The sequence below is a fragment of the Tiliqua scincoides genome, chromosome 13, assembly GCF_035046505.1.
Source record: "Tiliqua scincoides isolate rTilSci1 chromosome 13, rTilSci1.hap2, whole genome shotgun sequence".
NCBI lineage: Eukaryota > Metazoa > Chordata > Lepidosauria > Squamata > Scincidae > Tiliqua > Tiliqua scincoides.
In genome coordinates, this window is record NC_089833.1 from 9,192,221 (window position 1) to 9,205,833 (window position 13,613).

Consider the following 13,613-nt stretch of genomic DNA (forward strand, 5'->3'; position numbering starts at 1 on the left):
GTCTCTGATCCCTGCACTGGCAGCCATTGCTCTCTGCCCTTAAAAGGGAAAGAGGTTGCCATGGAGGCCACCAACTCCCCCGTTCCCATGACACGGTGTGACTGGAGGAAGGGACTTTCCCCGCTCTCCATCCCTGTCACTCAGCAACCTTGAGGCTGGACTTAACGGCGCAAGAGTGCCATGGTCTTGTCACGATATGGCTCTCTGTAGCCACATCGGAGGAGATGCTTCCTCTCTCCCTGTGGGCACATCTGGAAAGCAGACTTGTGTTCTGTTCACTTGTGATTGTCTCAAATGGAAATAAGTTTGGCATTGCACATGGAAGGCAGCTTTGCAGCCAGAGTGCCAGGAAAGATTTTAAAAGGCAAGCTGGTTTCTAAGAGCCCAGAGGCTGACAGCATAGAAAGTGGAGCAGGAGGTGGTCCCATAATTTTCTGATGTATTGATCCCTGGATCTTACATCTTCTGGTTGCCTCTCTGCCCATTGCTTCTGTTTTCCAGGAGTCTTTCTTGCAGTGAGGCAGCTAGTTTGCGGCTTGCCAGCTTTCCTCTGGACTTTGAGAGAAGGGTCACAGTGCTGAAACACTCTGGTCATTTTATAAATAGAGCAGGGCTGAGTGAGTCATGTACCCATGCGGGACATTGAGCTCCGAGCTTGTGCGCAGAGGATATCCTCCCATAGGCTCGCCACTTTTTCGTCTCATCCCCCCCCCTCGCTCTGAGTGCATCCTGATTTCCCCTCGAGCTTGTTAGAAGTAGGGTTACCAAGCTGTTTATCTGGCAGGGCTCCTGTTAACAGCTGCCTGACTAGCCAAAATGGAACAGGTGGGACCTCACAGCAGCTGGAAGCTGGGACAAGATTCAGCAGCTGAGTTTCTTCTTAGCACACAGCTGTTTAAGGCACAGGAACATTGCCAAAAAGTAGTAGTCAAGTCTCATCAACGTGCTGTGGACGTCCTGCATGGCAGACATCAGCACTCTTAAGGGAGAAAGTGGGCAGTGGCTTAAGCATCACCTCAAATGTGCGCTTTTCTCTCTGTGTTGCGAGACTGATTTCTGCCCCATCAGACAAAGTGAAAGCTTGTTATGAAACTCAGCATGCAAAAGTTCCTTTTAATGGTTCTTTTCCATGATCTGCTTGTTACTGGCATATTGCCCACTTCTGATTTCATTGCACTGTGGCTGAGGGCAGATGACATTAAGAATAATGCTTTTTAAGCAAAAATAAAAATAAAAATTATCCAAGCGGTTTGCAGTAGGAAAAAAAAAAAAAAGAGATGGTTCCCTGCCCCAAAGAGGCTCGTAGCCTAGAAAGAAACGCAAGGCAGACACCAGCAAGAATTGCTGGGAAAGAGGCTATGCTGGGCCGAATAAAGATGTGAGGGCTGCTTGGAAAGCCTGCTTCTTTGCTCCCATAAGTGGCATGTCTCAATAGCTTTGCAGAGATGTGCAGAATTCACCAGTTGCAAACTGTGGGCACCGTTGAGGTGTGAGGGGAAAGAAGCCATTTTTTTCCCCCATTTCAAACTGAGAAAAAAACTTCCTGGAAGGTTAAACTAGAATCTGAAAAAAGGCTGTTTCCAGTGCCCCTCAGTCACTGTATATATCCCCCCCCCAGACAAATCTTTACTCAGTCCTGTGGCTATCGCAGTAGTTCCTGAACTTACCAGGGCTCATGGCGCCCCTACAGCCTTCCCAGTTCAGGTGCGTGGTGCCATCTTGGATCCTGCAAGATTCTGCATGATCCAAGATGATGGGCCCCAGGAGAGCCGGTAGGAGGGGTCACTGGGATCTCCTGTGAATGTGCCATAGCGCCCCAGGGCACTGTGACACTCTTTCGGAACCGCTGGGTTAGAGGAAAAAGAGGAGCTTCTATGTGTTAGAACAGGGGTGCCCAAACCCCGGCCCTGGGGCCACTTGCGGCCCTCGAGGCCTCTCAATGCGGCCCTCAGGGAGCCCACAGTCTCCAATGAGACACTGGCCAGACACAACTGCTCTCACCGTGAGTGACTGTTTGACCTCTCACGTGAGCTGTGGGATGCGGGTTTCTTCCACTGCTTCTTGTTTCACGTCTGTGATGCAGTAGTAGCAGCAGCAAAGGAAAGGTCAGCCTTGCTTTGTGCAAGGTCTTTTATAGGCCTTGAGGTATTCATTCATTAATATATTCATTTATGTAAACTTATGTAAATTTATTCAGATTTTAAATGTAAATTAATTCTCCCCCCCCCGGCCCCCAATGCAGTGTCAGAGAGATGATGTGGCTCTCCTGCCAAAAACTTTGGGCGCCCTTGTGTTAGAAGCACAAACAGCGGCGTTTTCGTCACACTGGAACAATGCTTTGTAAAAAGATGTGTTGCTAAATACAGTTTGGTCTAAAATCAAACAAGCTGAATAGCGGGAGAGGATAACTTCCTTTGATTGTTCCTTTACACTTGACAGTTCAGCTCGTGCTTTACAGGAATTTCCTCGAGCCATTTTTTCACCCTCCCGCCTGCCTCTTCCTCTTTTCTGCAGATGTTACAGAGAAGGACCCAGATGGTGACTGCCGAAGTCTGGCACTGCAGAATCTGCTCCTGATGGAGAACCTGAAAAAGAAACTTGAAGCAGCTCCGTGCTAGCAGAGGAGAGTTGGGCCATTGAGGTGCCCTGTCTCTGCCCTCTGACCAGTTGCAGGTTCAGGATCTTTGACCACCAGTTCCCTGTTTGAAGGAATGGGAAGAAAGGCACCGAGCTTCAACTCGAGCTAAGGAATTGGCTTAACATCTGGGCTTGATCGCGAAGACCACGGGCTGTGCGAACGCTAGATGGAAAATGTAAGGGCTGCCAGTGTTCACATGTTCGCACCTCTGTTGTGTTCTTTATGGTCTTGGCAGGCTTGAAGACAGCAGCTCACAGAACCATAGCACAAGCCCAGTGTCCTTACTGGGCATTCAGTAATATTGGCTGGCAACATCTGTGGAATGTACTGGTTCTGCTATACAAGCCAATAATCAAAGTATGGGTAGGAGAACTATAATTTCTGAATTGGTTATGAACTAGCCTGTATGCCGTGAAGGGTACCTGAAAAGTGAAACTGATGTAGTACATATTTCAGCAGTAAAACTAAGAGACTCTGTGGTTAGATATTCTCTGAGTAACTTCTGGAGCCAGAATCCAAGCCAGAAGCATCTTGATGCCTGTATTGAAAAGCAATCTGCTCCAGGTTATCATGGCTTTCCTCCATGAAATCTTCCCACTGCTTTTAGCATTTTGGCTGAGGAAATGCATTGACATAAGAGAGCTGTACCCTGTCACAAACCGAAGCAGTACCGGTTTTGCCAAAGGCAGGGGGCTCAGTGAGGTACAATTGGAACTGTACCAAATCATTCACGAATGGAAACCTGGCAGCTGCAGGGTGAACAGTATAGCCCACAGCATGGGCCAATGTCTGTGCAGCAGGAATTCTTAATGGCCTGGTCAGGTCTGCAGCATTTCCAAGCCAGTTTAAAATGATCACACAACTGGGGGCTGCTGTGTGGGGTATCTGATTTATCTGTATTTCCCATGCTGTATTCTATGGTGGTGTGTGTGCAAGACATCAGAATCAGCTTGCGCTGATGATACGTGTTGGATACCCCACTCGCTGTGACGTGGCCCAGGGCGGAAGAAAGAAGCACATGCTACTTCTATCCAGCTAGCTTTGCAGGCGTGGAATAATGAAGCCTACATCATTCCTAGCCTTGACTGATACCACCCTTGATCAACCCCTCCCATAGCAGAATGTACCACAAGACTCAAGACTTTTGTATTACTAAAAAATTTAATAAAGGTATTAAAATATATCTGAACATGGAATTTTTTTTCTCCCTCTAAATATCAGAATCTACTTATGTCCATCCATCTGTCTGAGATGCTCAAAACCTCAGCATTCAGACTGTGCCGGGTTAAAGGCAGGTCAAGGGTTTGGCTTGTTTGCCCCTAGTAAAACTAGAACCAGCCCCCCCAAATTTCTTCCAGCAGTGCCCCCCAAAAAAGAGCAGTACTGTTTCTTAAACAGGGGCTCTGCTTAGGAAATCTCTGCTTCATCAGCTACTTCCTCCTCCGTCTCCTTGTCCTCCATGCTGTTGTGACGCATTCTTTGCGAGGCTGCGTTTCTGCTTAGAGGAATGCCCAGTCCTCTGTGAACTGCTTCAACGGTCTGTTGGCTCAGGTAGTAGTTGAGGTTCACGCAGGGTATTTTCTTCCTCATTTCCTCCAGGTACCGATAGGCCTTGGGGGGGGGGGGAAGACACAGATGCGTCACAGCTTAGGGCTACTCTACATCCCAGTTGAGAAGACTGGTAAAGCAACCTTAGAGATCTGCATTTGGATGGGGTTGACACTGACCAGGTGTCCCAAACTTGAACAGCAATAATAATAATATTATTATTCTTATTAACTTTATTTATATCCCGCCCTTCTCCCCGAAGGGACCCAGGGCGGCTTACAACATATTAAAAACAGATTAAAAACATAATTTAACCGCAAATAAAAACATATTAAAACACATTAACAAATACCCATAAAAACAGTAGTCAGATAAAAAGAGCAAAATGCAGCAAATCATAGAGGAATCAGGCCTGTAAAAATACTAAAAGATAAAGGTACAGAGTTCTCACCTATCAAATGTTTATGCCTAATAAAGGTTTTGTTGACTGTTGGCTAAAAGATATAGAAAAGCTGTTTAAAAAGGCCATGAACTCAGAAGGCTTGTTTAAACAAAAAGGTCTTCAGGCCTCGCCGATGACTGGGATTGGAGTTAACCTTTGGGAAGCCATTTCTTCTGGTTCTGGCATTGCGTTCCCAACGGCAGAGGTGTCAAGTGATATAGCACTTCCTCTCCTTTGCCACAGAAATGGCTCCCACTACATAAAATATAAGATTCATGTCCCTTCCCAGAATTCAGGAATCTGAATTACTAGCATTAAAAGCTCAGGGATGGGCTGTTCAGTCATTTAAATACTGCGATTCGCTCCTCTGTGATTCCTCTGGATTCATAAAGAAACAAGCTTTTGCAGGGCGGTTTGTAGCCCTGTGCCAGCTACCTGGAGGATGGCTGTGCCACTAGAAACAATCTTTTTGCTGCAGCCCTTTCTTGCTTGGACGCCACTGCCTGGAAAGCACCTGGCTGTTCCAGAACAACAGTTCCGTTTTTACCCAGGGCCTGTCATTCTGTCCCCTTGCTTTTACCCTGGCCCATCCTGACGCTTCCTGCTCTAAGCAAATGAATCATCCCTGTCTCCAGATGGCTCAATGTTACTGTTTCCTCTGCTTTCCTCCTCTCCCCCCGTCCCATCCACCAGGTGCTTGGAAGAGGTACAGGGACACTGTGGAGAAGCACTCCCCCATTGTTTTGTGAATCAGTTTACAAATAATGTTTGGCACCAGTGCCTCTGACATCCACCTACATAAACATTTGGAGCCAATGATGTTCCTATCATTAAAAAAAAAAAAAGGCACTTAAGAATGCAGTTGGGAGATTGGCATGTTTGAATATGTCCCCTGCACTTAGTGAATATAGATGACGAGTACATCAGTTACAAGCCAAGTCTCTGCAATGCTTGCTTTCTACAGACAGGGAGCTCCTTTAGACATAGTTTTGAAGCATTCAATGATAAAATCCTCCCAACCTCCATTACTATCTGAGGAAGCGCAAACTCAGAACAACTGGGCCATGTATACTGGTTGACTCCGAGACGAAGCAAAGAAACTTTTTTTAATATACAGAACACCAGAGAGGCCCAAATCACTCACCATCTGGAATTCCTGCAGCTGAAGGTGATGTTCTACCAAAAAGCCCAGGACATCCCCTGGCCGGATGGCGCTGTCCAGGTCTGACTCGCCAAGGAGCAGCTCACATTGCCTTGCTGCCTCTTTGGGATCATCAGAGTAGAGCCTAGTAAGGAGAAACAGATCAGACTCTTGTAGCTGTGGGAAGAGCTGTGATCCTGTGTTTTTTTTCTCCATGTGCCCAGGGCTGCAGCCTCAAGGAGCAGAACACTGTGCAAGGGGAACATCAGTGATGCTGACTGGGAATTAACCTTGCAGCTAGAACACAGACTCTGTTGTTGGGGGGGGGGGTCTGGACTGTGCTGACACACCCGATACCCATTCCTCTTCAACTACATCCAAAGCAAGCCCAGGAGCAGCCAGGATGCTCCCAGGAAGGCAGAAGTAGCATCCAAACAGATGCATGTCCCAGCTACTTCTGCTCACCTCCGTGCCTGGATAAACCTCTTCACCAATGCCATCTTGCCGTGCAGGAGTGCCAGTTTGCTCTCTTGCTCAACAGCACTCCGTGTCTTTGCCTTGGACAGGCACTTGTAGGCCTCAGTCAGGGCTCCCAGGGCCTTCTCATAGTTCTGATACTCATCCACTTCTACCTGCAGGGGCAGAGAAATGCACTGAGCTTCTGTTGCTCCCCTTGGGAAAAGCAAATGGTGAGGACAGCCAACCCACCTGAGCACAGGCATCATAAAAGCCAGCTAAGAGGTCCAGGGCCCGGCCTTTGGTGTAGAAGCTGATGATATTCTTCATAATCTCTGGGTCTTTGCGCCAGTCCAGGGACTGGAGGTAGTTGGCAGCCATGATGTAAATCTCCCTCTGCCTGGAAACTCCCGCAAAGAACACAATCTTCTCTGTATCTCCTGACTTCAGCAAAGCTCTCATTGCCTGTAAAGGGATGGGCAAAGCAGATGCTGCTGTGAGCCACAGGCAAATGCGACCAGCAAACCAGGCTGTGGCAGAAGAGAAAGGCCCACACAGTTCCCAAGCAGCCACCTGGTACTCTTTTAGGCTTCCACAAAAACATTTTCCAGCCCCAAACGCGGAGGGGAGAAGCAAGGAAAAAATGTTTAAATAAATAAATAGCAAAAGGGTTGCTGTATCCATTAAGACTGGCAGGGTCCATGCGTTTTGCTGCCTGGCCCCTTCGAGCAACCAAGGCGAGAGTGTTCTCGGTGCCTGTGCTCACTCACTTTCAGCTTGTTCCCTGCTTGGGTGTACTTCTTGGTGGCCATGTGGTAGTTGCCCTGCCGCATGCAGCAGTCGGCTATCTGCTCCAGGAGTTCCCGCCGGGAGTCTTCGGAGAGCTCCTTGGAGTCCTTGGAAATGGTCATCTTCTCAGCCAGCTCCTCGGTGATAGTGAGATTCTGCGCCAGGCAAAGCTGCAAGGCGTCGTGGTACTGAGGCAGGGAAGAGGACAAAAAAGGCACGCAGAATAAGCTCCTACTTATTTATTTAATGAATGTTTACCCTTCCTTTCTCCCAGTGAGTGCAAGAGCACTTTCCACCTCTGAAATTGAGGGTTCTACATGCGCAACACACAAAACTGCCTTCCCTATATTTAACTCGTAACTATCAGGTTCCTTGTCTGATGAAGGATGACTTTGAGCATTGTCATGGTCTCCTTCCTCCATTAGATATTACAGAGGACCTTCACATTTCACCTGCCACAGTTGTAGCAGAAGCTTCTTACACCATGCAAAGGGCAAAGGTAATAGGGGAGCTGGAATGGGATTCAGGCAAGCTTTTGTCACAGATGGACACTGCAGATCTTCCTGCAGTCCTGACAGCACAGCTGACTTGGGTGATTGAGGACATGAAGGGGGATTCACAGCCAGGCCACAAGTGGTCAGTTGCTGTCGGGTACACTTCAAACACCCTTTGGGTCCTCAGTCTTTTCCGCAAGAAAATGGGTGAAATTTTTTTCCCCCCATCAGGTATGCAAAGGGTGGAGCAACGATTTAATGACTGTGACAATGTTCTGGGCTAATTGACATGTAACATAAACATGGAATGACATTCCATTTTCAGAAATGTTCGTTATTGTGGTCAGAAGAGGGGCAAACACACACCGTTTAACAACCTTTTAACCATTCTAGTTGCATGAGCAAAGTTTTGTCCAAAGCACATATAAACAACACGCTTAATCTGAAAATGCTTCTGAGAAGGTTCCTGATAAAAAATGCAAAACATTCATCCAGGTTAGGAACTGCCAGGAGAGAACGAGGGGGCCAGTGCCATTTTCTGAAATGTGACGTATGTGTTACCTTCTTGGCGGCCAGCAAGAGTTCGACAGCCTTCTCATACTGGGCGTGCTCAATGAAGAAGTCAGAGCAACGGGCGAGCAGCGCTGGGTCTGATTTCTCGTCCAAATCCTCGGCTATGAGCTGCAGAGCAGCAAACTGCTGTGTGGCAAAGGCCAACTCCAAGGCCTTCGACAAATGCCCTGCCTATAAAAACAGAAAGAGAGCATCGGTTTCCACACAGTGACTGTGCCAATCGCCTTATGTGTCCCCTGACAGGCTACACAGGAAACCGACTTATGCTGCATCTGACCACAGGTGGTTTAGTTCTGGCAATGCTGACTGGCAGTTGCTCTCCAGGATTTCAGGCAGGGGCTTTACCAGTCGATGCCAGGATGAACTCAGGGCCTTAAACATGCACGGCAGAGCTCTAGCATGGAGCTCCCTCCCTGTATTCCTGGGCAAGCCTTCACTGAGCTCGCCTCCAACCGAGGGCCTGGCCTCTGCTTCTGGCCTGGCCCCTGAGCCACAGAGGGACAAGTGCTCACCTTGTGGTACAGCATCACAGCCCTGTCCATTTGCTGCCCTTTCTGTTCATAGTAGCGTGCTGCCTCTATCATATCCTCTGGTGTGCTGAGCAGAGCCAGGTTCATCAGCTGGTCGTCCAGGTTGTTCTCCTGCTCCCAAAATCAAGACGCACCTTTTAACCAACACTAGTGATGGCTGTTTTCCAGAGCCTTCCTTCGCTGGGCTCTGTGTGTTAAAGCCAATTGACACCAGACAAAAAACAGAAAGCAAAACATCCCATAGTGATGTGCTCTTTTTGAAAGGGAAATTGAAATAGCTTTTTTACTATCAGTGCATCCATGCATTTTTTTTACTATCCACGCATTCAGAATTTTAAAGGGCTACCGGCTGCTATTATATAGTTTCATAATGCTTTTGAAAAGCTTTGCGAGTGCTTAAAAAGAGTAAGAATCTCTGGAAAGTCTCTATGGCAGTGGTTAACATTAAGAACATAAGAACAGCCCACTGGATCAGGCCATAGGCCAAAGGCCCATCTAGTCCAGCTTCCTGTATTTCACACCAGCCCACCAAATGCCCCAGTTTGGTTCTCAGACTTTTAGCACTGGGACCCACTTTTTAGAATGTGAATCTGTCAGGACCTACCGGAAGTGACATTATCAAGCAGGAAAATTTTTAACAATCCTAGGCTGCAATCCTACCCACACTTACCCAGGAGTAAGTCCTAATGACTATCATTGTTAAAAGCATATATATAGTAGCCTGTTCAAAGTACATATCTGTCACATCTCCCCAAATGCAGTCACATAGCAGAGGAGCATCAAGTCTTAACATATGAAAAATAAACTATTGAAATGAATGGGGACACACCTGAAATTGGCTCGCGACCCACCTAGTGGGTCCCAACCCACAGTTTGAGAAACACTGCTCTATGGTATTATAGTGACACAACAGTGCACACATTCTGCCTGTACCTTGCACAAGTGAATAGCGTTTTTGAATGCCTGGGCCCTGGTGTAGAAGTGCATTGCCTGCTTGATGTCATCCTGGTTCTCGTACTGACAGGCCAGGTAATACGAAGCTGCCCAATTTCCAGTTTCATTTGCTATTTCGGCTGCCTGAAAGGAGAAATAAACCCTCACGTGACACATGGGTTAGCTACAAACTGGCTGCCTCTGCAAGGGAAACCTGCAGGAAGCAAAGCTTACCTTCTGTATGTTCCCCTGGAAACAGTAAACACGGACCAGAGAAAAGTAATCTTGAGCCAGTTCGTAATATTTTAAAGCTGCTTCCATGTCTGCCTGGCTCTCCAAGTACTGGGCCCACCATTTCCACAAGTTCCTAGAGAATGATTAAACCAAGGGCTTAAAAACAAGCATCATATAAAAAAAGGGCCTGAGGGCCAAAAACCCATCCATTCCAACATCCTCTTTCCCACAGTGGTCAACCAGATTCCTTAGGAAGTCCCCTGGCAGGAGAAGAAAGTTAGCTAAGCCAATGACCATCAGCAGATCTTGTGGTAGCAAATCCCACAGATTAGTTACGGGCTGTGTGGAGCAATTCCGTTTCTCTGCCTTAAATCTCCTGCCAACTGGATGACCAATATCCTACCTTCTGATAAAGGCACAATGTACGTCCCATAAATACCCACAATATACATTTTAAAAGTTACCATAAGATTAGCAAGAAAAAATTAACACGTTAAAAAAAGAAGCAGCAGAAAACAAGTATAACCACCAAAGAGAGGCATAACTTTAAATCCCCTTCAAGGCTTGCTGAAATAAAACCACCTTGCCTGGCACCAAAAAGTCAACAAGGAGGAAGTAAGAGAAGGTCCCACAATCTCAGTGCCATGACTAAGAAGGCCCTGCCCTGAGAAAGTACTCACTGCACACCTTAGATGAAGTGGTAAGTTGCAAATGGGCTTTTATGTTCATTAAAGACCAGGTTGATCATCCACGACTGGCAGGGAGGAGATATAACTACTCTTGTTTCTCTGGCTGGTGGCAGAGACATGAAGCACCTTCCCCCAGTACTGCAGTTGCAAGGCGAGTACTTTCTGGCAAACAGAGGGGGAAGCAAACTCCCTGCACTGCTCATGAACATACTGAAGGGTGCTAAACGTACAGTCCCATCCAGGCTCTGCCATTCTTGCAGCCTTGCGAAATGATCAGGAATGCAGGGGAAGACTCACTTATCTTTCATCTTGTTGACATAAGACTCCAAGGCCTGCAGATCTCCTAAGAGCATTCGAGGTACCTCAAACCAGTGCGTGCCTGACTTCTCGTAGCTGGGCAGGAAAACAGTGTGTTAGAAAGAAAGGGTGAGGGAAAGCTCTGCTTCATTTAGCTTCTCAGCTCCTACAAGTCACAACAGTACTAGTATGTCATAGATGAGCAGCAATCTTCATGAGATTCCCCACTGAAGAACCCCATCATATATTTAAACATTGCAGTGGCCACTTGCTACAAAAATGGCTGCCACAAAAACCATATTTACAAAACATTTACATTTTGTACAAGCTGCCAATGACACGTCCCTCTGCCCATCCCCATCTGCAGAAATCCTGCTGAGGGAAGGAGTGACAGATGCAGGGGAGAATGACGGAAAGTAGGTGGAGAGGCTGCCTAAATTAGGTAGACTTCTCCACCAGTCGGAAATGTTCTCTCCTTCCTTGCCTCAACCCTCCCACCTCCGCAATGTATCATTTCCTCTGCTTCAATTCCACAACACACCAAATATTCCTTTACTCCTAGCCAATGAACGGGGCTGGGTAACGGTCTATTTTAATACATTGGCTAAAGACCACAAAAATCTGACCCAAGCTTTTGTAGCTAAAAAGGCCAGATTTCCACCCTCACAGGTGCAGTGACAAGCCGAAAAGAGTGCAGGTCAAAGGCTTGGAAACCAAAATATTTCAGTAAGAGGCTCTTGTCTTTTTCATCTCGCTCCGAACTCCACATTTCTATGGTTTTGAGTTCTTCTCCTGAACCATCCCCTGTAACTAATGCCTCTTCTCTCAGTGTATTTTCATAAATAGTATGCCTAGCTCTTTTGTGCACCCTTGATGAATATGCAGGTAGACTGCCCTGGTGATGAATGACTCTCTGTAAGGTTCTTACACAGCAAATTTACATTTATGTGTTTTAAAATGAGAGACTCTTCCATGTTGTTTTTTTTAAATACCCTACTTCTTGCCTTCAAGGCACAAAGTGCACATGTGGTCCGAACCCTCAACAAAGGTGTAGGAACGTCTCACGTCACCTTTGTGCATGCACATAACTCCATTATGTATGACTGGACAAAGACTATGCCGGTGGTTCCAAAATACTGCATGATCCAAGATGGTGACGCCGAAATCTTGTAAGATCTCATGTGAGTCCAAAATGGCAGCACCCACATCTCACAAGATTTGGGCACTTTCATCTTGAGTCACTTGAGATTTTGCATGATCCAAGATGGCAGCACACCGGAGAGCTGGTAGGAGGGGCTATCAGGGACATCTGTGGTGCCCTTGTGAGGTTGACATGACGCACACTTTGGGAACCTCTGGACTATGAAAGAATAGGTCAGTTTGGTTAAAGAACAGCACTAGAATAACTGAAAATCTGAATCTGATACTCAGTTTTGGGCAAGTTGGTTTACTCTCTAAATCTGGAGAAGATTAAAAACATACGAACACAAGAAGAGTCCTGCTGGATGTCCAAAGATCCATCTAGATCAGATGTAATCCTAACAAGTGTTGTCCCCATATTACAGATGGAGGAGAGCAGGGGTGGCTTGCCTAAGGTCCCCCTGGTTAGTGCATGGCAGAGGCAAAATTCAACTGGGGGAAGTCCTGATTCACAGCCCAGTCTCTAAACCACTGAGCTTACAATGGTGTGGTTGGAACCCTATGCACACTTAATTGGGAGTATGTCCCATTGAGTTTGATGGAATTTACTTCTGAGCAGACATACAGAGGATTGCACGGTTCACGAATAGAAAAAGATGGCGACCAAGTGCCAGGACTCAGAGTCCAAAGGAAACCACAGGAAGAGGATGCTGATGAGCTCGCACAAAAGCAATTCCTCTGCAGATACCCCATGCACTGGGATGGGTCTCCAGCTCACACTTACTAGCCGAGGGCAACGTTGTGCTCGGCCGTGGCTTCCAAGTGCTTGGCGTAATTGTAGTAGGTGGTGCGCAGGTGGACTCGGTCATGAGCCTCGGCTACTTCTATGGCTTTCTGCCACTGGTCGGAGGCCTGGTAGAACTTGTTCAGGAGATCATAGCGCTTGCACTGCTTGTACAGTTGCTCGGCATCTTCCTAGAACAGAGATCAGAACAGCTGCATGGGGAGTGGATTGCAAATTGTGCTGTTTTTAAACACAAAGGTTTAAACTGACAAAAGATTGTCAGATGGGGGAAAACAGGGACCCCAAGCCAAATGTGGATTAATTAAACCAAGACCAGGATAAACATCAGGCAAGCAATTCAAAAATGCCATTAAAAAAAGGAAAAATAATGCATAGAATATAATAACCATCAGATGAAAAACTAACATTGTTCTGGAATGAAAATAAGGGGGTTTCAAAAGCAGTTGTGAAATGGCATTGGACCCAGTTCTTCAGAAGAGGCACACACATGTGCACAAGGAGCTTGTGCTAGCCCAGTTGGGGGGGGGGAAGAGTTCATTCCACTGAGTTAGCACAAGCCCCTTGCGTGTATAACCACTTTGGATCCAGGTCATTGATGACGCAAAAGTTGACTTATCAAGTCTGAACAACTAAAGGCTCGATCCTAACCCACTCCTAACTCGAGGAGGCCTCCCTCACTGCCCCTCAACTGGAGGAAGCAGCGCATGCCCCACTGGCAAAGCTATGCCACTGCTGGAAAGCAGGTTAGGATTGCGCCCATAGGCTGCAATCCTATATGCTTTCCAGGGAGTAAGTCCCACTGAACATAAAGGGACGTATTTATGAGTAGATATCCATAGGATTTTGCTTTAAGGGACAGAGAAATTCACACTCCTTTCATGTCCTGAACACTCAAGAAAGCAAA

The 13,613-nt window shown here is 46.9% G+C and overlaps 2 protein-coding genes across 5 annotated transcripts in view; one reads left to right on the plus strand and one right to left on the minus strand.

The window, feature by feature from the left end:
• TELO2 (telomere maintenance 2) overlaps positions 1 to 3,465 on the plus strand; it is a 28,564-nt gene extending 25,099 nt beyond the window's left edge. For all 3 annotated transcript variants that reach the window (XM_066640451.1, XM_066640452.1, XM_066640453.1), the window contains one exon: positions 2,515 to 3,465. In XM_066640451.1, coding sequence (XP_066496548.1) covers positions 2,515 to 2,618 — 104 coding nt within the window. In that variant the 3' untranslated portion in view covers positions 2,619 to 3,465. The remainder of the gene's footprint in view (positions 1 to 2,514) is intronic.
• Positions 3,466 to 3,829: 364 nt separating this feature from the next.
• Positions 3,830 to 13,613, minus strand: part of IFT140 (intraflagellar transport 140) — an 89,387-nt gene continuing 79,603 nt past the window's right edge. For both annotated transcript variants that reach the window (XM_066640455.1, XM_066640454.1), the window contains 11 exons: positions 12,689 to 12,879; positions 10,765 to 10,860; positions 9,779 to 9,911; positions 9,545 to 9,688; positions 8,594 to 8,722; positions 8,070 to 8,252; positions 6,996 to 7,202; positions 6,478 to 6,690; positions 6,235 to 6,401; positions 5,773 to 5,914; positions 3,830 to 4,249 (listed from right to left, as the gene is read on the minus strand). In XM_066640455.1, coding sequence (XP_066496552.1) covers positions 4,046 to 4,249; positions 5,773 to 5,914; positions 6,235 to 6,401; positions 6,478 to 6,690; positions 6,996 to 7,202; positions 8,070 to 8,252; positions 8,594 to 8,722; positions 9,545 to 9,688; positions 9,779 to 9,911; positions 10,765 to 10,860; positions 12,689 to 12,879 — 1,809 coding nt within the window. In that variant the 3' untranslated portion in view covers positions 3,830 to 4,045. The remainder of the gene's footprint in view (positions 4,250 to 5,772; positions 5,915 to 6,234; positions 6,402 to 6,477; positions 6,691 to 6,995; positions 7,203 to 8,069; positions 8,253 to 8,593; positions 8,723 to 9,544; positions 9,689 to 9,778; positions 9,912 to 10,764; positions 10,861 to 12,688; positions 12,880 to 13,613) is intronic.